Source organism: Schistocerca serialis, unplaced genomic scaffold, assembly GCF_023864345.2.
Source record: "Schistocerca serialis cubense isolate TAMUIC-IGC-003099 unplaced genomic scaffold, iqSchSeri2.2 HiC_scaffold_1400, whole genome shotgun sequence".
NCBI classification, from domain to species: Eukaryota; Metazoa; Arthropoda; class Insecta; order Orthoptera; family Acrididae; genus Schistocerca; species Schistocerca serialis.
The window spans coordinates 4054926-4079250 of NW_026047626.1; the positions used below are offsets into that span (position 1 = coordinate 4054926).

At 42.2% G+C, this 24325-nt stretch overlaps 1 protein-coding gene across 1 annotated transcript; it reads right to left on the minus strand.

Moving 5' to 3' along the window:
- Positions 1–942: 942 nt before the first annotated feature.
- On the minus strand, positions 943–24278 carry LOC126442681 (uncharacterized). The gene is made up of 2 exons (XM_050090735.1): positions 24066–24278; positions 943–3165 (listed from the first exon to the last, which is right to left on the minus strand). The coding sequence occupies exons 1-2, from the start codon at positions 24154–24156 to the stop codon at positions 1883–1885; spliced, it is 1374 nt and encodes a 457-aa protein (XP_049946692.1). The 5' UTR covers positions 24157–24278; the 3' UTR covers positions 943–1882.
- Positions 24279–24325: the final 47 nt, after the last annotated feature.

Consider the following 24325-nt stretch of genomic DNA (forward strand, 5'->3'; position numbering starts at 1 on the left):
AGATGGGCAGATCACGTACCTAATAAGGAGGGGCTGAACAGAATTGGACAGAAAGGGAATTTGTGGCATAACTTGAATAGAAGAAGGGATCGGTTGGTAGGACACGTTCTGAAGCATCAGGGATAGTGTGGAGGGTAAAAATCGTAGAGGGAGACCTAGATATGAATACACTAAGCAGATTCGGAAGGATGCAGGTTGCAGTAGTTTCTCGGAGATTAAGCAGATTGCAGTAGCTTGCTCATAGCATGGAGAGCTGCATCAAACAAGTCTCTAGACTGAAGACCCAATAACAAGTACATAAGAAAGAGACACATTAAAAAGTCCAAATGCGTCGTATTCCTGGGTCAAATATGCACGTGGTAATCACGAACGCGCTCTAACGTTTATTGCTTGAAGTAAGTGTTGCGTCACATCCCAGAAATTAAGAACAAGAAACAATCGTAAGTAGTAGTCTGATAATGTTTTTTGGCTTGTAATATGGCGCCGCCGGCTTCGAAGCAACGTTCACCGTTAATGTCTTGTTCCATCTTTGTTGCCATCTCCCTTTATTCTACCTCCTCACGCCTACCACGTGACATCTGAAGATGGCGAGTGATGTTGCAGCCTTTGGTTCCGATGTATCCAATATACCAATTCCTCTTTCTTAAACATCATAACATTAGCTGTTAAGATATTGGATGGCTGGTATAACAGTGATGTTGGTTGTAATTAGACGGTTTCTGAAAAGCAAATGTATGTACTACCGTTTATGGCAGGACGTTCAGTTGGGCTAAATGTTAAATTCGTGAAAAAAAGGTGTCGTTTGCTTAGGTTGCTCAATCAGTTTTTATTTTAACATATGGGTGATCTTTTATTGATTACGACTAACAATAACTTTGACATAGTATATTCTTGTAGTTTAACTCATGGAAAACGTGCTCTCACAGCTTCACTTCCGGTAGGTATTCCTTTTCTCCCACAATAATGTTTATATAGATGCCCTATTAAATAAAATGCTTCATTGTTTAAGAGTAGCGCAGGGGATACAAATAAAATTTTACCTGCTTCTATAACACCTTTACGTATCTCTCGCTCAATAAGTCACCATGCCGTCCTACAAACGACCTTACTCCAATCTCTGTCCTTTAACAATTCGTGAGAATTGAGACTGTATTTTAGTATTCTGTACTATACCTTTTTGTGCTACTCCATCGAATCGAACCAATAATCAGCACAACAAACGCCAATGTACATCCATCAGCACACTAATTCCCTTCAGATGTTCTCTCTCTCTCGGTGCCCCCAATTTTACATTGAAATTTGTCATCACATGCTACTTAAATTACAAACCATACACATATACAATTTTTGCACACATATTTCCATATTTAAGATAACATGAGTGATTTTAATTAACAAGATGTGTAAATAGGTAAACATACAACGAAAATTTCCTCCTCAATAAAAGATTTATTCCGGTACAATAATTTTCATATAAACGAATCACTGCCAGCGATGAAAGTCGTGTAAACGTCCCAGATTAAAGTAATTACAAGATCAGTCGAATACAGCATCTCGGAGTGTTCCATTTGCGCCGAGACACAAGAGATTCGAGTCAATATTTCATAATATGGTTGGGTAGAAGAAGTAGTAACAAAAAGCTCCACTTATTTTCATGGAGATTCAGTTTTAGTAAGTTATTAATTAATCTCGGTGGATTAAAATTCGACAGGCACTAGTGTGTTCAAATAACCATGCCATTATATGTCAAGAACAAATTAGAAAACAGAGGCACTGGTTTTATGATATCAGTCCCAGTTAATTTTGTCGCAGATTCAACTCTTACAACTGATCACTGGCTTCAGTGCCATCTACAATGAAAACAGTCCTTTACTCATGGTGATTAAAACGACGAGTCAGCAATCGGAGATTGTTTATTGATTCTGTTTGCCAAATTTCTCTCAGCTGATGAACATAGTTCTTGTCCTGGAACGATTATGTCTGGGTCCCACCACGCCAGTATTCTGTTCTTGAGCACAGGTAGCGTTGACTTGTTACAAATGAAAAGAATGAACAGCAGTGGTCCCTGCATCATTGAAGCTATATGTACATAATAGACAAATTGTGCTATGCCTTGAGCCTGGTGGAACCCAATTCTAATAATCGTTTTTTCCAGAGCGATACTCGCTGTGCATAATACACTGCAGACTATTAGTGCAAGGAGCATCTGATGACAGAATATCTTTCTTGTTTCAGCAGGTAGTAGGTCGTTGGGTAGCCTGAGATGACGAATGCATGAGTACATTTGGTAGCAGAATGAGTTCAACCAGATACAGCTGAGAAGTGTGAGAGCGCTATCGATCACTATCATCGTAGATAAGTCGGGAATACCTGCCATTCGATATAAGATCTCAGAACACGTGATCTGTATTATACCTGTGATCTGAAAGGACAAGAATATCTTTCCAGGCAAATTACCTAAATGGGGAAAGTACGTGTACAGTCCAGCAGTCAACAAACGGAAGAGAATATTTACAGCTATAAATGAGATTTCTAAATGCCTTAAGCTGTCTATTTTAAAATCCTTGTATTTCAAGGTGGCACTGTTTAGACTCTCTTTGTAGTTCAGTGTTATTTCTGTTGGCTTTCCATAGCCTTTGTATCCCCCTTCATACCACTTTGCATTCAACGTCATTGAGTAAGATCCATTTCTGTAAATATAGACGCCACATAACTTAGGAGGGTTAACGAAGAAAAAATCGCGACACTTCAGCAACACAATAGCTCTGGAAACAGAGCAGATGGCGTACGTATCCTTAGATTCGAGACACGATTGGTTGTCAGGAGTATCGAAATAGCAGCGAGCATCATGCACAGACTGCATCATACTAAATGGGACGTCCTGACAAATACCAAGCGAATTGACAGCCATCCAGGCCAAGAGGCAGAGGTTGACATTTACCCTCTGTGTGTACGCCAGGTAGCTGGTCACAGGTATGTGGGGCGACCTTTGCACCATGTCATCCCACAGCTGCACACGGCACTGCTCGCGCTGCTCAATGGTTTCTGGTGGCAGGTCTTCCAGTGGGCATATGGGGTGGTCCAGGACGTTCGCCAACAGCTGCATGCAGTCAGTGTCCACGTTGAGTGTAGCGTTGCTTTTGTCCTCGAGTCGCCACTCCTCATCTGCAAAACAACCATGGCAATTAGGTGGTGGCTGTGGCGCTTGTACACTATAAGTAGGTGAATTCCAAGACGCCTCTGGACGATAAGATTGGGTATTGTTTAACTAAATTATCGGTGATAAGCGGTTACAACAGGTTACAACCAAAAATATTCAGGACTAATTACCTGGAACCATGTAAGGTGGAAGACAGACATCTGAGATTCATTCAATGAAAGCAGAGTGGCCACCTTCGTACTAGTGTTCTCTGCGTTGTCGCAAAATTTGTTGAAGATGAAACTTCCTCGAAGATTAAAACTGTGTGCCAGACCGAGACTCGAACTCGCGACCTTTGACTTTTGTGGGTAAGTGGTCTACCAACTGAGCTACCCAAGCACGACTCACGACCCGTCCTCGCAGCTTTAAATTCCACCAGTACCTCGTCTCCTGCCTTCCAAGATTGAAGATGCTGGCAGTGGATGTGGAATGTCACACTGAAAACATCACCAAAGGGCATCATGCGTTTTTTCTGCCCCCCACTCCTCCTTACTTCCTCACCTGTCCACTTCCCCTCCCATTCCCAGCCCTCTCTCCCTCCCTCCCCCACCTGGCAATTAGCAGGAAAAGCTTAGTCTGTTCTCAGCTGCTGGTGTGGAAGGACATAGCACGTCAATGCAGTACCAAAGTTGGGTACTCTTGCTCCAATAGACGTGGAGGCGATCAATGCTAAATTTATGGGTGAAATGTCCCATTTTTTAGATGCTCTTGTCAGTCTGAGAAAAATACGAGTGGAATTTGGTGCATAGAAGAAACACTTATTTGGGAGATACTGTACTGCTGCGAAAAACGAACCAGTGGATTTTCATGATGTACTGCAACCTATCTACCATTGATAATGTGTAAAGAAATAATATATTATCGTATTTTCCTGTTTTCCGTACTTCAGAACTATTGCATTATAATGTACAGATGTGTAGCTATCGTAGCTCAGTCTGTAAGATGCTAGTTACTGACCGTGCTACAGTGGCTACACTTATTGTTATTATCAAACTAAGTGGCTTTTTTTTGTAAAACCCACTGCATGTCAATACCTGAAGTAACTAGTGCAATAGCAGTGTGGATGAAGCATCCTTATCACAAGGAGTTTGTTGTAAGTTACTAGTCCTGTGATAACTTAAATGTGAAGAAGAAGAAGAAGGATGGGATACTCCTTCCTGCTAATAGAAGAGCAATAATTATAGGTCCATCCAACTGTGGCAGGACAATGTCGGTGATAACACACCTTGATTGAGTCCACTTTGGCATGTATGTGTATCTTAAAAAACGATGTTTCAGTCCAGATGTAAACTATTACAGGAGATATGGCAGGGTGTCAATGGTGTGACATACAGGACATTCAGTAAAAGTAGTGATATCTCTCCACTGGAAAAAAGTAAGTTAAACACTGTGTTCGTATTTCACAAAGTTGCTGTGGAAAACCAGGATCAGATTTAAAGATCTTTCTGCTTTGGTCGCCATATAGATGTTGATGTATTTTATTTCAGAATCGCAAAACAATTTGTGAGGGATAATGCAAACCTCATTATAGCCCTATAACAAGATAATTCGAATTTAAATCGCATCTACTAAAGACACCTAGGAAGTGATATGTCATTTAATGAATTTATGAAGATATTTGGATATAGCTGGAGTCACACGAAGTACAGGTTTCTTGTTATTGGTAAAACAAGAAACCTGAATGTTGGCAGGTATACAGGAAACGTCCAAGAGTTTCTATATATATTTCTATGAAATGAGGTGAGTACAACATGACTGTACATCACACCATGGAGAAATCTGCATGCATGCCAGCAGTCGGCATGATGGGATAGGTGTATATAGCTGGAACATTCGCTTCTACAAGGATGCAAAAATTCAGACCCTGGAATGTAAAGTTGAGGATGTACGCAGGGCACTAGAGAAATATTAGAGCACTCTTCTGATATTGATCAATATGTTAAATGATAGGGTTCATTTAACTGAAAAAATTAAACGACTTAACTGTAAACGTTGATGTAATCGAAACGAAGGTGGACAAGAATGTATGTAAGGTGTACACCGCACAGAACTCTGATTAATATACAACATGATGTCGACTATGCATAAAGTCATCGAGGCACAGAAGGTTGTTCAAGAGAAATTACGACTGACAACGTTAGGACATCTGGAGCAGTAGTACACACTAAGAGAAACCTTTAAGCCAGTTACTGAACCTCTTGGGTAGCTCTCAGAAAAATTACGCTACTACAATGATGTCATTGCCTATTTCGTTAACTATCACAACACTGCCAGGATGGAATACAGTTGTCAGCATGGTAAAACCGCACATTCTGGTCCCGCAGCCTATAAGTTTAACAGATAACACAATGCAGATTGGTGCTAGAGAATTTCAAAGAACACTAGGTCTACTTAACTTTATTTTCCTGAGACCCTCAAAAACCATAAATTATTCACCAAAAGATCTGGAAAAGTGTAGTGAAATATTACATTTGACAGATGTACACAACAAAGCTGATGGCACACCAACAAGCCAAAGCAGTACGAAATAAAGATCTATTAAAAAATTCGTATTAGATGCAGAACGTAGCAGTGGTGACGGTATTGACAGTCAGCATATAAGAGTGAACAATCGATTCTCACAGTATATATACAATGATCCCAATGAGCTAATAAATTGACTATGACTGCTCATGACATCAGCTGCTATTGGTAACACAGTCCATTGAAGTGAAGCTGTTTCAATAAATTCCGAACTTAGGTTGAGAGGGTATTTGAATATACATGAGGACGTAGTTTATAAACTACACAAACCAGCACACAAAACACACCCACACAGGCAAGCTATAATTGAAAGTTTGGATGACTTATGGTAAGCAGATCTTGTATATATGAGGGAATATTTATGGGTGGAAGGTGGTTTCAAACATATTATAATGGTCATTGATACATTCTCTAAATGTGCCTGCGCATTACTGATAAAAACAGAAACTGGGAGAGAAGCTGAACAAGTGTTTGAGTGATTGATGCAGACAGGGGAAATAAATACCCTGACAACCTTCAAACCGATCCTGGTGAAGAATTTTACTACAGATATTTCTAGACTGTGATGAAGCTGTATGGAATACAGTACTACACGACATTCACACAATGGAAGGCAAGTATCACGGAATGTCTGACAAGAACAGTGAAAGCTCCCATGTGGATTCACTTTAGTCTTTATGGTTCATACAAATGGATAGATATCCTCCTACAAATAGCTGCACAGTATAATCGAACCAAACACAGTACAATAAAAATGAGACCAATCGATGTTTGCAATAGTGGACTCCTAGATACAGTATACAATCATATTAAAATGGTGCATCAATGCGAACAGAAATTTAATTTAGCTGATTTAGTACACATTACAAAACAGAAGACAGCATCTGGGAAGTCATACCTACCACACTGGTAGAGAGATATTTACAGTTTCCAAAGTGCAGAGAACAAATCCCAGAACCTACATCTTAAAGGATAGTGGTAGTACTGAAATTGGAGGTGCTTTTACACAAAGAAAACGCAGAAGAGCTTGGAACCATATGTGTTTCTCATGGAGATTATCAACATCATGGGAACAGAGCACCAGTTAAACGACTTGGTTTTCCTGCAACATAAAACAGTTGAACTGACGCCAATGATTTGCTTACAACGGGGTGCACAGACCACAACTGCCACAGTAATATAATATACATGCATTAGAGAAGGTGGTGGTATTCTTGGCAAAGTAGCGGTTGTAAAATAAATTCCCAGATGTAATTACTGTGAACCTGGAACAAACCTTAAAAAACGACTAGCATGTGGGGATTAATCTGCTTGACAAAGGCACATGAAACACAACATTGCATACGCAGCAAGTAAAGATCTTCCACGACATCACTCTACAGACCGAATTTTAGTTGATACAGCTAAGGCAATACGTGTGAGAAGGGATATTTGTACAGGTTACACTGCAGCATTTGGAGTTGATAAAACCATTTGTGGTAAAATTAAATTGAGTTTGGGGGCAAATTACAGGCAAGTTATTAACGCTGCATGTTGTGAACTAAAGAAGAAGAAGACAGTGATGATGAAGAAGAAGAACAAAAAGAAGAAGATGGAGCAGGGATGTTTAAAAAACTGTATCCTGGCAGCTACGTATGCAGAAGGAAGCGCTCTGGAACAAAGAGAGAAAACTGATTAAGTCACCCAGGGTTCTGCCAGTACCCAAGAAGTCAGGTGAGATTGTTCCCTTCTGAATACCAGTCCTTGCATGTCTGCCAATGGTGTGTTTACTGGATGGCGGTGTTGCTGTTATTACCAGAACAGTCAATAATCAGCAGAACTCCCAGAAGTAACTAGAGGAAGCAAGAAGACAGAACTGCATGAAGATGCAGCAGCCATCTGGAAAGGACTATACTGGAAACCATACAAGAAATGTTTTGGTTTCTTCATAAACAAAAAAAAAACAAAGATATCCTACCAGGTAGGCCGATTACAAATATACATCTGTTTAGGTTTGTTAGAAAAAAATTTAACATTCGAATATTCCTCTGTGTGTTTAGATAGGATATTCTAGAGAAGACTGTGTAGAAATACTGAGAACGATTGTAAATTTATTTGTTGTTTGAGGACCTGGAACTCACTGGGTGGGGAAAAAACTATAAATATTGTCTAGTATTACGACACATGTCGTGACCTACAACTTCTGGAAGAACTACTACGATACTTCGCCAGCAGAATATGTGTGTTCTACAATTCTCGACGCTATAGAGACTTCAATACACAGTCGTTTGTGCATCGTGGTCCCACTGACATTTGCGTATAAGGAGGTGCATTAAGCACCAATTGACTAGTTGAGCTTCACATATAATGTCGTATACACTGACTTTAAGGGAATGTTCATCAGTATTACGTGCGAGTTACTTCCCACCAATAATAGATTTAAGCATTGGAGATTGCTGTATTCCCCTGACTGGGCTTTAGATACATGATATCATCCCAAATATCAAAGAGGGTAACAACAAATGCTTTTGGAAATTAGTGATAAGAAGAAATTGACCCAGTACATAAGATACTGACGATTTGAGTGAGGTTTTAAAGTCTGGAAAGGGTTGAACTATGTGAAAATATCTGTACACTTAAATCTGAAATGAGGACGATGAATGGAACGATTGACTTTAAAACGTGCTTGGGTAGTTCAGATGGTAGCGCACTTGCCCGCGAAAGGCAAAGGTCCTGAGTTTGGGTCTCGCTCCGCCACATAGTTTTAATCTGCCAGGAAGTTTCATATCAGCGCACACTCCGCTGCAGAGTGAAAATCTCATTCGGGAAACGATTGACTTTAACCAGAAGCGTAGCATATGACGACTACTGAGTTACACAAAGGGACAAGTTTTGACGAAGGATCCCAGTAAATTTTACAAGTCTGATCAGACTGCGGATATATTCCCTGTGAGTACAACCTGTATTGAGTGTAACATGGCGACAAACTCCTAACTCAAAGACAGAATGATTCATATAGTTTACTGATTCTTCCCCTCAGTTGGATCAGGGTATAAGATTATTGAGAATCCTACCAATGCTATATACCTTCCACTGACAGTTCAGATGTTGGATTATCTGGAGTTGTATATTGTGGACCAGAATAATCAACTTCTTGACTTTTGTGCTGAGGAAATCATTGTACGACTACATCTAAGGCAGGATGGGCATAAGGTATAAAACCAGCATATTCATCCCACACAACAGCACTTCACAGCTCAAACACAAGGTGATAACAACTGCGAACTATGAGTTTCTTAAGTAAGTACTACTGAAACCTTGCAATGATGTCACTTAATAGAAATGTCCCCATAGAATATGATGAGTGAATTATATGTTAGGAATGCTTCTCGCATAAACCTTATGCGTCAACCACATTTAACAAGAAATTAGGATTGTTGTCCAGCACCAAGACACTTTAACCCTTCCATGCAATAATTTCATATATCTGGATGAAGCATTTCAAAAAACGGCTGGAACTGATACAGAGAGACCGAAACTTACACATAATGCTTTAGCATTAATGTTTCAGGAGATATAATATAAATTTAATGGGGTTGAGACTGACTATATATAATGCAGGCATACTGTCAACCCTTAAAACATATGTCTCTGCATCATCCTCGAATTTGAAAGGTTTAGGAAATGCAGGATGTTTCATTGGTGACCCAGTGCGTAGAACAGTGGAATAGTACAAGAAATTTACTAAATGCATATGTATAAAAGGGCTTATGGGGTATTTTGAGGACATGTGAATTATTATGAATGCTGAACAGAAACTTATTCCGGTTCAGAGTGCTATAGATATCAATTCATACATTCAAGAAACCCAAGAGGGGAATGAGATCGTCAGCAATGCAAGAATATGGTAAATGCCTCACATGAATGTAGCAGATGAGGGGTGTTTGTAGCTTTTCATATGCTGGTGCATATCTACAATTAAATTCCCTTTCATGAGAGCTTTTTGAATAACCTGTGCTACCTACAGCAGCCGTTCAAACATGGACTACTAAAACCTCTGTTCAACTGGTGACACCCAGATTCATCATACTTGGCTTTGAGAATGATAGAAGAGGGAATGTAGCAAATGATCCATCTGAATTTGACAGTTACAAGTTAATTAAAGACAGAGTCTACTTGAAATCGAAATTCTGTCCTTATGACAAATTACTGCTACAGTGGGATGAAAATGTATACAGTCTAGCATTTGACATGTATGCAAGGTTTGACACTTCTTACTGTGAAGATACTGAAGAGGAAGCGTGTCTTCTCAGCCCATGGTAATTTAAGAAGCTGGCTCTAACCATCGCAGTAAACTGCTCAAAACAGAAAGAGATAATTAAATCAGGAGCGACAGATGTACAAGAATTGGAATCTTCAGCAAATTTCCTAGAACACACTGCACCATATGCTCCAGTTCTTCACGACTGCATGGTTAACTATTTCTCGCTCACTGTGCTGCGCAGCGAGCTGTATAAAATAACAGGTGTTGTGTGATACACAGAGCATTTCAGAATGTCATCTCAAAGTGTGAACATCATTGTAGACCTTCCACATTTCTATGATGATGAGCACCAGTTCATACTTAAAGACATTGGATTAACAGCATTCACAAAAGATGCCACTGAACAGAGACATTCTCAGCAAGTATTGCATCTCCAAAGCCTTTTCAGGGTGTGATGTGTGCTATACCATGGAGGAGTGCAATGTGGTTAGAATGCTTCTTCCATGGCATTCACAGGGGCGATCCTGATATACCCTATAAAGAGATTGTAGCATCATGTCGATTATTCGACTACACAGATACCATCCTCTACATCAAAGGCAAGGAAAAGAGCACATGGATGCGTGGTCTCTACAAGTATGCAGCTATTCAAGACTGTTATTACTTTCAGTCGTCGTGACAACAGTGAAAGTAAGATTACATACGTCAATCACATTGTGATTATGAGCAACATCGAGTTCATGCTTACATCTCGAGATATGCAATAGTCGTGCGTTCCGTTTGTTTCAAGTGCCAACTTCACTTTGAAATTTCTTGGGATGTAATTGATGTACTACAATGTAACCAACGCCATTCTCTTTCGCATGTTATTGATCGTGTAAGAAATACTAGGGGGTGTACATTTAAAAAAATCATAACTTAATGTTGAAACTAATATTTGATTACATTTTAGAATGTCTCACAGTATTTATTTTCATGAGCTTCTGTCTTACATACATGCAAGAGAAAGTCGTTTTTCAATACATTTTTTTGTTCTAGAGTAGTTTATGCTGAAACGTGTAGGAAAGCCAACCTGTATATATATAATCCACTGGGAATAGGTCTTCTGTGAATAACAACAAGAAAGACGTATGGTGACGAGATTCATGTGTTCATTTCTCTTAGGCATGCAGTATGTATAGATACATTTCACTTTTGGTTCTTTTTCACATCTCAAATGTAATTTCTTGTTTCAATGCAGAGATACGGTTTTACACTATTAGTACTACTAATAACTACAAAATGAAAAAACATCCACAGTTTACCCAACAGTAGGAGTAGTGGAGACTATTAACCAAAAAAATATTTAAATTTTCGATGAACAGGAGACACAGTCAACAGAGCACTGGTTGATAATATATACACTTCATATGGACTGGGAACGCTATATCTACACTAGAAACTAATTGAACTTGGAGGGCTAGCAGCAGATAAAACTTATAAACTATTCTATTTACCAGTGTGCTGGTACAGACATGATGTGCAGGGTATAAATATTTACAAGGAAGATTTTTTCGTGACGTACCGACGGCAGAACACGAACTAGGCTTTATTCATACACTGACAGGGCCGAAGGCGTCCGACAATACTCGAAAGTACACAAATGACGTGCGTGGCTTCACATTGTTGTCATAGTGCTGCTGTGTATTCCTAGCGTCTGCTGAAAAGGACAGTGATCGCGCAAAATATACGGTATCGAAGAATATGTTCCGACAGAGAAGGCTTGATTAATAACGTAGTTCAGTTCTGTCAAGAAGAAAAACGGAAATGTTTGCTGATACCGTTAGAAGCAGGCTCTGGTGAGAGCAGCAGCCGCAGCAGGAAAGAGTGTGAGGACAGTGCGTAATGTTGTGAACGATGTTTAGAAAGTTAGATAGAGTGCTCAGAAAATTCTAACACCAAGCAAGGAGAGACTGAAGAAGAAACAAAGTGTCTCGATGACTTTGAGAAGTGTTTACTCTAAAGAAAGTTCTTGGAATATTACAGCGCTACTCTTCCAAATTCTTACAGTTGAGTGAAGGAGGATAAAGACATTAATTTCACTTGGAAACGAACCACTATCTGGAAAATTTCAAGAATATGGGGTATCCTTTTAAGAAAATGTAAGGGCAGACGAACATTTCTGGTTGAGACAGAATACATTGTATTGTGGAATATACGCCTTTTCAGGACTTCGAGAAAAAATGAGAAAGATGTGGAGAAACGTGCAGTATACAGATGAAACAAGGGTGCATACACACTATACCATCAGTAAATATTGGCAGCACAATGACAGTAGTAGGGCAAAGAGAGCACAGCCCCACATTGCATTGTTGCCAAATTTATTCAAGGTGGCGAATCCCAGATGGTGGCGATAGAGGTGGCAACATCCTAATGATGTCATGGTGGGAAGTTCAAATTTTGGTGGGAAAATAGGTCACTTAGGCTACCTCCACAAACCTATCATCCAACCGCCACGTCTTCCATGGAATTGGTGGGAAAAGGACACAAACCTATGATTGGCTGCTGGATAGGATTGACGAAAGACTTTATTTTGCATGCAGTTGTCATAGGCAGTAGCTCAATCCAGTGTGCTCGCAATGAGGTCCGAAGTCCCACTGACCTAGTACACCAGAGGGCGCTGTCGTCCCATGGTGGTCTGGAGGAAAAATGTTGGGAAAAGGACTCAGTCTCTGTCCAGCTGCTGGAGAGAGGAAGGAGTGTGCTTTATTTATTTTGGAACAATTTATTTTGGGACGGATTTGACGTAATTTATTTGTTACACTGGTACAAAACACTCGCCCTGATGTGCTTGGGGTCACAGTAAATAGCTTACAGACCTGAAAACTACTGGTAAATTACCAAAATAATGAAGTACACTGATGTACAGACACGCAAACAACTCGTAAATTGTCAAAATAATGCATGTAAAACGCTCTGCAACCATGCTCACTAATTGCAATCTGTCTAAGTAATGCATTGCATAACCTACAGACATGCTCAGAAAATAATGCAACAGACACGCAAACTACTCGTAAATTACCGAAATAATGCTCTTCAAACACGCTCACTAATTATAAACCGTCGAAATAATGCATTGCACAGCCTACAGTAATGTTCACAAAATAAAGCAGTACATTGATGCAACAGACACGTTCATTAGGCTCAAAATTGGTGTAATAATGTGTGTATAACGCTCTGCAAACATGATCACAACTCTTACACAGCCGAAATAATGCAGTCCACAAACACTCATCACATGTAAAAAAGCCTTTGTACCTGCAGTCCAGCAAAGAACTAATTGCCAAGCGACTCACCATAGCAAGCACAGTTATAAGGTTTCAGTGTTATAGAGACGTAGTATGTCTATGTAAGTAAGAGCCAAGGTTCCCTCTGGACACACTATAGAAATCTTTTGGAATCCTTCCCAGTATAGCACAGGATGCACTGTTCCTAGCGATACAGACAGGACATGCCAGATACGTCTAGCCATATACGTGTTTACATGGCTCACACATAGCTTTCAGAGCTGCAGAGGCTTAATTGCCAAGCGAGAGATTTCTGTGTAGCGACTCACCCGTGCAGGCACAGTTAAAAGGCTGTCAGTGTTATCCTGATGTCTCATGTCTACATATATAACAGCCAAGTATCCCTCTGGAAGGGCTATAGAAATCTTCTGCAAGGCTTTCAGAAAGTGTTAACCAAAATAGTCCAGAATAATACTGAATTCATTCTTACTTATCCTCATAATAGCAGAGCCCATCCATCACATAACAGCACCTCAAGGAAATGGTAAACTGTCGCAGAAATAGTTAACAGTCGCTTTTCTTAATGTTGTAGGAGCTTTCGTGATGTCTCAACTTGTCTCCATGGAAATTCTTGCCCTAACAGGAGCTGTTTACGAAAACAGCTCAAGATAATACCGAATGCATTCTTCCTGATCGTCCTAACGAGACATCCCATGCTAGTCTTTCTGGAAATCGTGACGTCCTGCTTTCAACAAACAAACATCTCTGAAACAGTAAACGTTCTCCCCGCTATGTAGAGGCTCCTATGTCCCAGCACATAGGATGTCTTGTGAATGAGTGGATCATTATCAGTGGCTCCTACTGAGTTTACCTGCCAAACTGCAGCTGCTGCTGGTGCGGGAGCAGAGTCTGCCATTTTTTTCTGCAGACGAGACTTTCAGCGGCAAAACTATTTTGTAAGGATCGCCACATTGCACTGACAGTTAAATCCTGCAAAACTGGTCTATAGACCGTCAAATACTGAAAGACACCTGCTCAATTATACTGCTCTGCAACTAAGGACAGAAGCTTCAATACTACAGCGTGGAAGCGATCTCCAACCTGGCAATATATCACCACATACCGTGTCGATGTAGTAAACATACAATTCGTATCCTGCGCCATATAAAATCGTCCCTTTTCAATCATGCATATAATTACACTACTGGCCATTAAAATTGCTACACCAAGAAGAAATGCAGATGATAAACGGGTATTCATTGGACAAATATATTATACTAGAACTGACATGGGATTACATATTCACGCAATTTGGGTGCATAGATCCTGAGAAATCAGTACCCAGAACAAGCACCTCTGGCCGTAATAACGGCCTTGATACGCCTGGGCATTGAGTCAAACAGAGCTTGGATGGCGTGTACAGGTGCAACTTCATTAGGCTCAAAATTGGTGTAATAATGTGTGTATAACGCTCTGCAAACATGATCACAACTCTTACACAGCCGAAATAATGCAGTCCACAAACACTCATCACATGTAAAAAAGCCTTTGTACCTGCAGTCCAGCAAAGCAGCTTCAACACGATACCACAGTTCATCAAGAGTAGTGACTGGTTGGCGTATTGTGACGAGCCAGTTGCTCGGCCACCATTGACCAGACGTTTTCCATTGGTGAGAGATCTGGAGAATGTGCTGGCCAGGGCAGCAGTCGAACATTTTCTGTATCCAGAAAGGCCCGTACAGAACTTGCAAGATGCGCTCGTGCATTATCCTGCTGAAATGTGGGGTTCCGCAGGGATTGAATGAAGGGTAGAGCCATGGGTCGCAACACATCTTAAATGTAACGTCCATTGTTCGAAGTGCCGTCAATGCGAACAAGAGGTGACCGATACGTGTAACCAATAGTACCCCATACGATCACGCCAGGTGGTACGCCAGTATGGCGAAGACGGATACAAAAAATGGTTCAAAAGGCTCTGAGCACTATGCGACTTAACATCTATGGTCATCAGTCCCCTAGAACTTAGAACTACTTAAACCTAACTAACCTAAGGACATCGCACAACACCCAGTGATCACGAGGCAGAGAAAGTCCCTGACCGCGCCGGGAATCGAACCCGGGAACCCGGGCGCGGGAAGCGAGAACGCTATCGCACGATCACGAGCTGCGGACGAAGACGAATTCACGCTTCCAATGTACGTTCACCGCGATGTCGCCAAACACGGATGCGACCACCATGATGCTGTAAACAGATCCTGGATTCATCCGAAAAAACTACGTTTTGCCATTCGTGCACCCTGGTTCGTCCTCTAGTACACCATCGCAGGCCCTCCTGTCTGTGATGCAGCGTCAGGGGTAACCGCAGCCGTGGTCTCCAAGCTGATAGTCCATGCTGCTGCCAACGTCGTCGAACTGTTCGTGCAGATGGTTGTCGTCTTGCAAACATCCCCATCTGTTGACTCAGGAATCGAGACGTGGCTGCACGATCCGTTACAGCTATGCGGATAATATGCCTGTCGTCTCGGCTGCTAGTGATACGGGATCCAGCACGGCGTTCCGTATTACCCTCCTGAACCCACCGATTCCATATTCCGCTAACAGTCATTGGATCTCGACCAACGGGAGTAGCAATGTTGAGATACGATAAATCACAATCGCGGTAGGCTACAATCCAACCTTTACCAAAGTCGGAAACGTGATGGTACGCATTTCTCCTCCTTACATGAGGCATCACAACAGTGTTTCACCAGGCAACGCCGGTCAACTGCTGTTTGTGTATTGAGAAATGGGTTGGAAACTTTCCTCATGTCAGTACGTTGTAGTGTATGTGTCGCCACCGGCGCTAACCGTGTGTGAATGTTCTGAAAAGCTAATCATTTGCATATCACAGCATCTGCTTCCTGTCGGTTAAATTTCGCGTCTGTTGCACGTCATCTTCGTGGTGTAGCAATTTTAATGGCCTGTAGTGTACACGTAGCTTTCGACCGCCAGACACTCGTACATACACCACGAAGACAGACAGCATAAGCACATGCACCACATATGCTCCTCGGAGCAGTAGATATTTCCTGCAAGGTCAGACATTCATCCACCGCAGGTGACATTCACATGTCACTGGACCCCGCATACACACTGGCCAAACGCATGACCAGAGCGTCCTCAGCAGACTGAAGTCACTCTCCTAACTGCTGTACGAAGTCTGGGTCAGTTCCCCTCAGCACAAAGGCGTTACTGCTTCTGGCTCTGACCTGCTTGCTTGCTTTCTACACCTATCTCCAGATTCAAAGAACATATGTAATTTCACATGGCTTGGCAGAATATCGTATCACTAAATATAGTAGTCAACTCGCTTTCCAGGAAAACAGAGAACCATGTGCTTCTAAACTTCCGCGAATCTGTGTTAAAGGATGACAGAGTGTGGAAGGAGTGCTCAGTTCAGATGGACCTGTAACGAGGTACGATTTAATGTTAGACTGATGATGCATTCTAGAGAGAGAGGGAGATGTTGCTGTAGGTCATTTGACTATTTTTTGCTGATGTTCTGTCAGGATCCAGCAGTCATGTGACATTGCATGCGTTTGACTCTTATACAAGCAAGTGTTCTGTATATAATTTAGAGCACTGTCTACCTGCAATCGTTAACAGCAAACCTCTCAGTCATCAGAGGACTTCCATCTGACGTGTGATGAAACGTGATCATCCTGTTTTGGCACATTCTTTTAAACAAACGAAGATCTATGCCATGTACTCCATTCCCCTGTTGCATCTTGCGTATAAAAATCGATACTCCACTTTCATAACAAAGATGATTCTAAGCAATAGGTATTTTTGAGGCACTAAAATCCCTGTGTAGAAATCTGCTTGACAGATGTCCTGCTTTAGAGTTAGTGGCGGCATGACGTGTAATTTCACATGTCAAACGCCGCTGCTATGCATTTATCTGTTTCCTTGTAAGAGGTATTCTCTGTTCCTAACCATCATTTTATATAGGACTGATGCAGGCGTAGTATAATTTCTGAACCATGATAGCATGTGAACAATGGGTGCTGTACATCTCTGGAAAGTTATATTGTGCATGTATCACACGGAGCCGATGTTTTAAGGAAGTAGTTTTTTTCATTTTACTGTTTGTTACCATAGTTAATTGTAGAGAGGCCTTCACGAGGGATGTATGTCATGCGCTGGAAGAATATTTCTTATATTTGAATATCAACAGCGCTGCATTCCATACGACTAATAGGTCAGAAACTGAAGCGATAGGCCTATCCAAGGTTGTAGCCTGTTTCAAGTGCAGAACCTTGTAGTCTTAGGAGTGCACGTGTTTATGTCCTCTCTTGACATTACCCTGCTGGTACTGATCCCAGATACTAGAACAATACCTTAGAATTGATAGCATTGTTGATTTAAGAAAAATGCTTTGAACTCCATCTGCCTGCAGCTCCATCATGCATAAAAACCACCCCTTTCTTGTTCTTTTTAACCGTCTGCTATTACATCACAACACTTTCAACTCTACTACTATTCACCGATAAAGGGTACCATCCTCCTCGACACGGGCGCATCTGGAGTATTCTTATGCACTTGGATGGGCGTGGACTCGGCAAGTTCCATTCATTCACGAGTCGCGGACTGTAGCGGTCTATTCCTGCTCAGCTGCAGATTAAATCGGTAACAGTGCTGCAGGGTGGGTTGGTCAGAGACAGTGCGAGGGGATCTTTTAGTCTCTAACTTTATCCTATGACTGCGAGAATACCCTGTGACTCTCATCTACATACAGATAGATCATAAGTTACGTACTATGCTCGAGGTGCTAGAAATATGTAGATCACTGTCTGGTAGACTTTGATGATGTATATGTTCGAGATTTAACAATGAATAGACACTGCACAGTCATCTATCTACATTCGCAATGACATTTGCAAAGTAGAGAAGGGACAGTTTAGCGATGGCAATAAAATTGAGAAGCATGCGGTCGCATCATTGGTCGGTGTTGAAATTACTGTAAAATTGTTAAAATTGTTCACACTCTCAACTGTGATCCTTATTATTATAGTGCATCGACGGTGTCTTATCCATCCACTTGTATAGTGTTGATTGCCACATAATAATTGACTGACTGCTTGTTTTAGATGGAGAAAGAGTCTTGGTGGAGGGGCAACAAATCGCTCTGAGCACTATGGGACTTAACTTCTGAGGTCATCAGTTCGCTAGAACTTAGAACTACTTAAACGTAACTAACCTAAGGACATCACACACATCCATGCCCGAGGCAGGATTCGAACCTGCGACCGTAGCCGTCGCGCGGTTCCAGACTGTAGCGCCTAGAAACGCTCGGCCACTGCGGCCGGGGAGGGGCAACACCTCCTGGGAGTGGCTAGCATCTACATAGTGATCACGTACATGACTGCAGTATGAGCAGTCAATGGAAACAGAACACAGAGTCATCAGCTATCCCATCACTGCGACAGATGAGTTTGGAGACGCTCCACAACACTGCAAATCTCTTCCAGTTTCCTTATGTTGTGACTGTCTTTTATTTAAAATCATCAAGTGTGTGTGTGTGTGAGGAAAGAAAATCGCAGGAGGAAGTTCAAACTATTGTCATGTTTTCACTGCAGCCATGTGGTGGTGACATGAGCAGTTGTGATGTGGAAGAGGACTTGATTTTATTTCGTGCTATCCGCATTTGTGGGGAAGAATATCAGGTACATTTTGTGTTCAAGAATTATGAATTCCTAATTCATTACTTTATATGATAACTAACATTGGGCCGGCCGCTGGTGGCCGAGCGGTTCTGGCGCTACAGTCTGGATCCGCGCGACCGCTACGGTCGTAGAACCGAGCGAGGTGGCGCAGTGGTTAGCACACTGGACTCGCTTTCGGAAGGACGACGGTTCAATCCCGTCTCCAGACATCCTGATTTAGGTTTTCCGTGATTTCCCTAAATCGCTTCAGGCAAATGCTGGGACGGTTCCTTTGAAAGGGCACGGCCGATTTCCTTCCCAATCCTTCCCTAACCCGAGCATGAGCTCCGTCTCTAATGACCTCGTTGTCGACGGGACGTTAAACACTAACCACCACCACCACCACCACGGTCGTAGGTTCGAATCCTGCCTCGGGCATGGATGTGTGTGTTGTCCTTAGGTTAGTTAGGTTTAAGTAGTTCTAAGTTCTAGGGGACTTATGACCTCAGCAGTTGAGTCCCACAGTGCTCAGAGCCATTTTTCAACTAACACTGGTTTTCAATTATGTCGAGAAAATACGCTACTTGCTCATTCCAACACTCCACAGCAAATGATGCGCTGAGTTGACACTAGTCATGGGATAGCGTTATGCACACATAATCATGGTGGTATCAAGGTATCAAGGTATAAAGGGGCAGTGGATTGTCGGAGCTGTCGTTTATACTCAGGTGATTTATTTTAAAATGTTTCCGACGTGATTATGGCTGCACGAGAGAAAGTAACAGACTTCGAGCACGGAACCGTAGTTGGAGCTAGACACATGAGACATTCCATTTCGGAAATCGTTAGGGAATTCAATATTCCGAGGTCAGCTGTGTCAAGAGGACGCCGATAATACAGAATTGCAGGCGTTACTTCTCACGACAGACAGTGCAGTGGCCGACGGACTTCATTTAACGAGCGACGGTGGCAGTGGTTGCACAGAGTTATCAGTGACAACGGGGAAGCAACATTGCGTGAATGAACCACAGAAATCAAACTTGGACACACCACTAACGTATACAGCAGATCAGTTTGCCGAAATTTGGCGTTAATGGGCTATGGCAGCAGAAGATACCTAGAAAACTGGAAAATGCGGTCAGATGAGCCAATTTCAGTAGGAAAGACGTGATGATACGGTTCGAGTGTGGCGCAGATGACGCGAAGCTGATAGTGATATGCATATGTCCAGTACACAAGGTATAAAAGGGCAGTGCATTGGTGAAGTTGACATTTATAGTCAGGTGATTCATGTCAAAATGTTTCCTATGTGAAAGGAATTAACTGACTTTGAACAGGGAATGTTAATTGGAGATAGAAGCATGGGGCATTCCATTTCATAAATCGTTAGGGAATTCAATACCCAAAGTGTCGAGAGTTAACTGAGAATGCCTTATTTTGGACATTACCTCTCACCATGGCCAACGCAGAAGCCAACAGACTTCATTTAACGATCGAGAGCAATGGTGTTTATATAGAGTTGTCAGTGATTAACAGAGAAGCTACACTGAGTGAAACAACGAGGGAAATCAATGTGGGACATACGGTGAACGTGTATGTTAGGACAATATGGTGCAGATTGGGGTTAATGGGCTATGGCAGCAGACAACCGACGTAAGTGCCTTGTTAACAGTACGACTGGAAAACCTGGTCAGACGAGTTCTGATTTCATTTCGTTAGAGCTGGTGGTAGGGTTCGAGTGTGGTGCAGAACCCATGAAGCCAAGGACCCAGGTTGTGAACAAGCTACTGTGCAAGGTGGTGGTGGCTCCATTATGGTGTGCGATGTGTTGGCATGGAATTGGCTGGATCGTTTGGTCAAACTCAACTGCCATTGACTGCAAATTGTTACATTGAGCTTCTGGAGACCATTTGTAAGCCATTCACGGACTTATTGCTCCCAACCAATGATAGTCGTTCTTAGGAATATCAGCAGGTTACAGTTGTTTGTGATTGGTCTGATGAACATTCTGGACAATTAGAACGAATTATGTGCTCACCCAGATCGCCCAGTATGAAACCTATAGAACATTTCATTTATGTGATGTAGTCGAGACGTCAATTCGTGCACCAGAAACACTTCCACAATTATGGAAGGCTATAGACGCAGCATGGTTCAATATTTCTGCAAAGGCTTCAACAACTTGTTGAGTCCGTACCGCCGGCCGCAGTGGCCGAGCGGTTCTAGGCGCTTCAGTCTGGAACCAAGCAGCTGCTGCGGTCGCAGGTTCAAATCCTGCCTTGGGCATGGATGTGTGTGATGTCCTTACGTTAGTTAGGTTTAAGCAGCTCTAAGTCTAGGAGACTGATTACGACAGATCTTAAGCCCCATAGTGCGTAGAGCCATTTGAACCATTTGAGTCCGTGCCACGTCGAGTTGCTAGACTGCAATGGGCAAAAAGAGGTCTGATGTGATACTAGGAGGTATCCTATGATTTTTTCACCTTACAAAGGATTTTCAGAAATTCCTGTTACAGACTTTTAGGTCTTGTATAGGGCAGTGAGTACATAATATTTTGAACAGGATCCCACGTCCAGAAATATACGTTTCCGTTCGATGACGCTTTTAGTTCAGATGTTTAAATTTCCACTTCTGGTTGAGCAATTAAATTAGGCGCGACACAGTACAACTATTAGGTAAAAGTTCGAAAGGAAACATAATCAAACATCCATTTATCACATAAGCATATTTGTTTGTATGAACATTGAAGCATTACACGTTTCCATTATTCCAAAACAAAAAAGGAACATAGCATACTGTACACACAGGACAATACTGTTGCATTACACCACTGGCTCGATGTGGCGACGACCAGCATTGTTGTAGACATTGTACCAACGAAGCTTGTTATGGTATACAATCTCCATCCCATATTTTGTCTCTTCAATTTCTAATGCAGCAGATCTCCCTCTGTGTCTACACGATTCTCCACCCTACAAGAAACAGTCTATAGAGTTAAACCCCGCGATCGCGCTGGCAAGTCGGTGGGACCACCTCGGCCTATCCATCTTTTGCCATATGGTCTGTTGAGATGTCTCCAAATCGCACGTGAGAAGTGAGGTGAAGCACCATCATACTCAAATCACATTTGCTGATAGACATTCAGTAGCACAACGTCCAAGAACAAGCTCAATAATTTTTGTGGAAGATCAAACGCGCAGGACCAGTTAGTTTGAGTGAAAGGAGGTATGACCCAAACACATGACCGTCCAGAATACCTGTCTACACGTAAATACCAAAATAGTGTCGAAATCCTTGGACGTGAATGAGATTCTCACTCTGCAGCGGAGTGTGCGCTGATATGAAACTTCCTGACAGATTAAAACTGTGTGCCCGACCGAGACTCGAACTCGGGACCTTTGTGTACGCAGCAGTGCAGGAACCAAATGCAGTAGGCAACGTTTTGATGAATATTTGCTGCGCCCATTGTGTACCCTGTGTAAGTAGTACTGGTGTAATTGTTGCTCACAGAGAACGTTCCTGACGATTGTGTGTCTAACACCCAGTGCACGTACAATTGTTCGAGTACCCATTGGTTGTATTTCTACACTGCAGTGCAGTACATGTTCTTCAAATTCAGGAGATCATCGCTGTTATAGAGCACCTTAACCCTGCCTCCTCATGGTGAAGGTATCTGCTTCTCAGAGAAACTGCATTGGGCAATGGCATACAAAGTCGCGGAAAATGTGCATGATACAGCTGACTAGCGACTCTACCATTCCTGGGAGCTTCGCCATACACAAGAAGCATGTCTGTGTACTGTGGAAAACGTTTACTGAATCACGTTTGCTGGATCAGAGACGTACAGGCATTCAATAGGTCTAGCAGTAAGGAAGAGACATTGGGGGCCTATCTGACGTAGAACACGTCATCCTGTCTATACTACTGCATACCAGGACAAGCAACCCTGACACCTGTCTCTTTCCTTAAGCAGACGTGGATGGGCTACACATCTGAATTGAAACCATTGTAGAACGGATACCATAAGTTTTCCGACATGAATTCCTATTGAAAATATTACGTGGTCACTCCTCTCTACGAGTAGTAGAAGTCTGTAAAGGGAATTTCCGAACACCCTACATAGATTAGAATGAAATTTACCATTGTGGGTGGTAAGCTAGTCCTCAAATAAGAACAATTCCACGAGCACCACGGGTACTGGTCCCACCCCGCCCCCCCCCCCCCTTCGAATCTTGACACCTGTGTTGTTTATGCCATGCCCAGTTGATTCACCTGCAATGTGACACCGCATATTCTAGGCGCTACAGTCTGGAACCACGAGACCGCTACGGTCGCAGGTTCGAATCCTGCCTCGGGCATGGGTGTGTGTGATGTCCTTAGGTTAGTTAGGTTTAAGTAGTTCTAAGTTCTAGGGGACTGATGACCTCAGAAGTTAAGTCCCATAGTGCTCAGAGCCATTTGAACCATTTTTTTGATACCGCATAAATATCCTGATACATGATTAGTCAGAGTTTTGGGCCAGAACCTGCAGTGATCCAATACTTTGTAGCGGGAAAACAATGCAACCGTTATATTCTTGTCATAAGGAGAGTCTTTGTTGTCATCTCGTCTAAACATTCTAAAATTTAGTATATATCTTTAGACCATCTAAATTGATTTTAGATGTCACCTAGGCAAATTAAATAACTGAACTGTGATACTTGCAGGAGTCAATTTAACCTCAAAATCAAGTAGTCAGCTTGTAATAGATGTAGATGGAGCAACGTCAAAGAAATGGCTCTGAGCACTATGGGACTTAACATCTCAGGTCATCAGTCCCCTAGAACTTAGAACTACTTAAACCTAACTAACCTAAGGACATCACACACATCCATGCCCGGGGCAGGATTCGAACCTGCGACCATAGCGGTCGTGCGGCTCCAGACTGTAGCGCCTAGAACCGCTCGGCCACACTGGCTGGCGAGCAACGTCAGCTAGTCATGAAATTGTCGATCAAAAATATACCATCAATTATCTTTCACGACACTGAAAGCCACAGAATATAATTGGATATGCTGAGGTCTCCTTGAACCTCATTCCTCTGTTCAGAATAAAGTCGACAGTCAGCAATGCACAAGAATGAAGTGAATGAGTCCCGCTACTAAACTTACCGACAACCTCGATGTAATCTGAATTTGCGTATAGTAGTTCGATCCACTCGTAACTATAGAAGGAGTACAGTGCGTCGGCGAGACTAAACATTTGTGTTGCGTTCGGCAGTTGCTCCTCACACAGCGCACCAAAGTCGTCACGAAAGGAGAGGAGCCGCTGCTGATAGACCCCCTCACTAAACACTGACCGCCTGCAACACACAAGATTCGAGCTCAGAAGCTAAAAAGAAACAAACACGTACACTCCATGCAAGAATGTA

Excerpts from the sequence above, each read along its gene's own strand:
- LOC126442681 (XM_050090735.1), bottom strand. The coding sequence starts at position 24,156 with ATGTTTAGTCTCGCCGACGCACTGTACTCCTTCTATAGTTACGAGTGG. Across the intron at positions 3,166-24,065 it reads AGATTACATCGAGGTTGTCG|ATGAGGAGTGGCGACTCGAG; the intron begins GTAAGTTTAGTA and ends GTTGTTTTGCAG.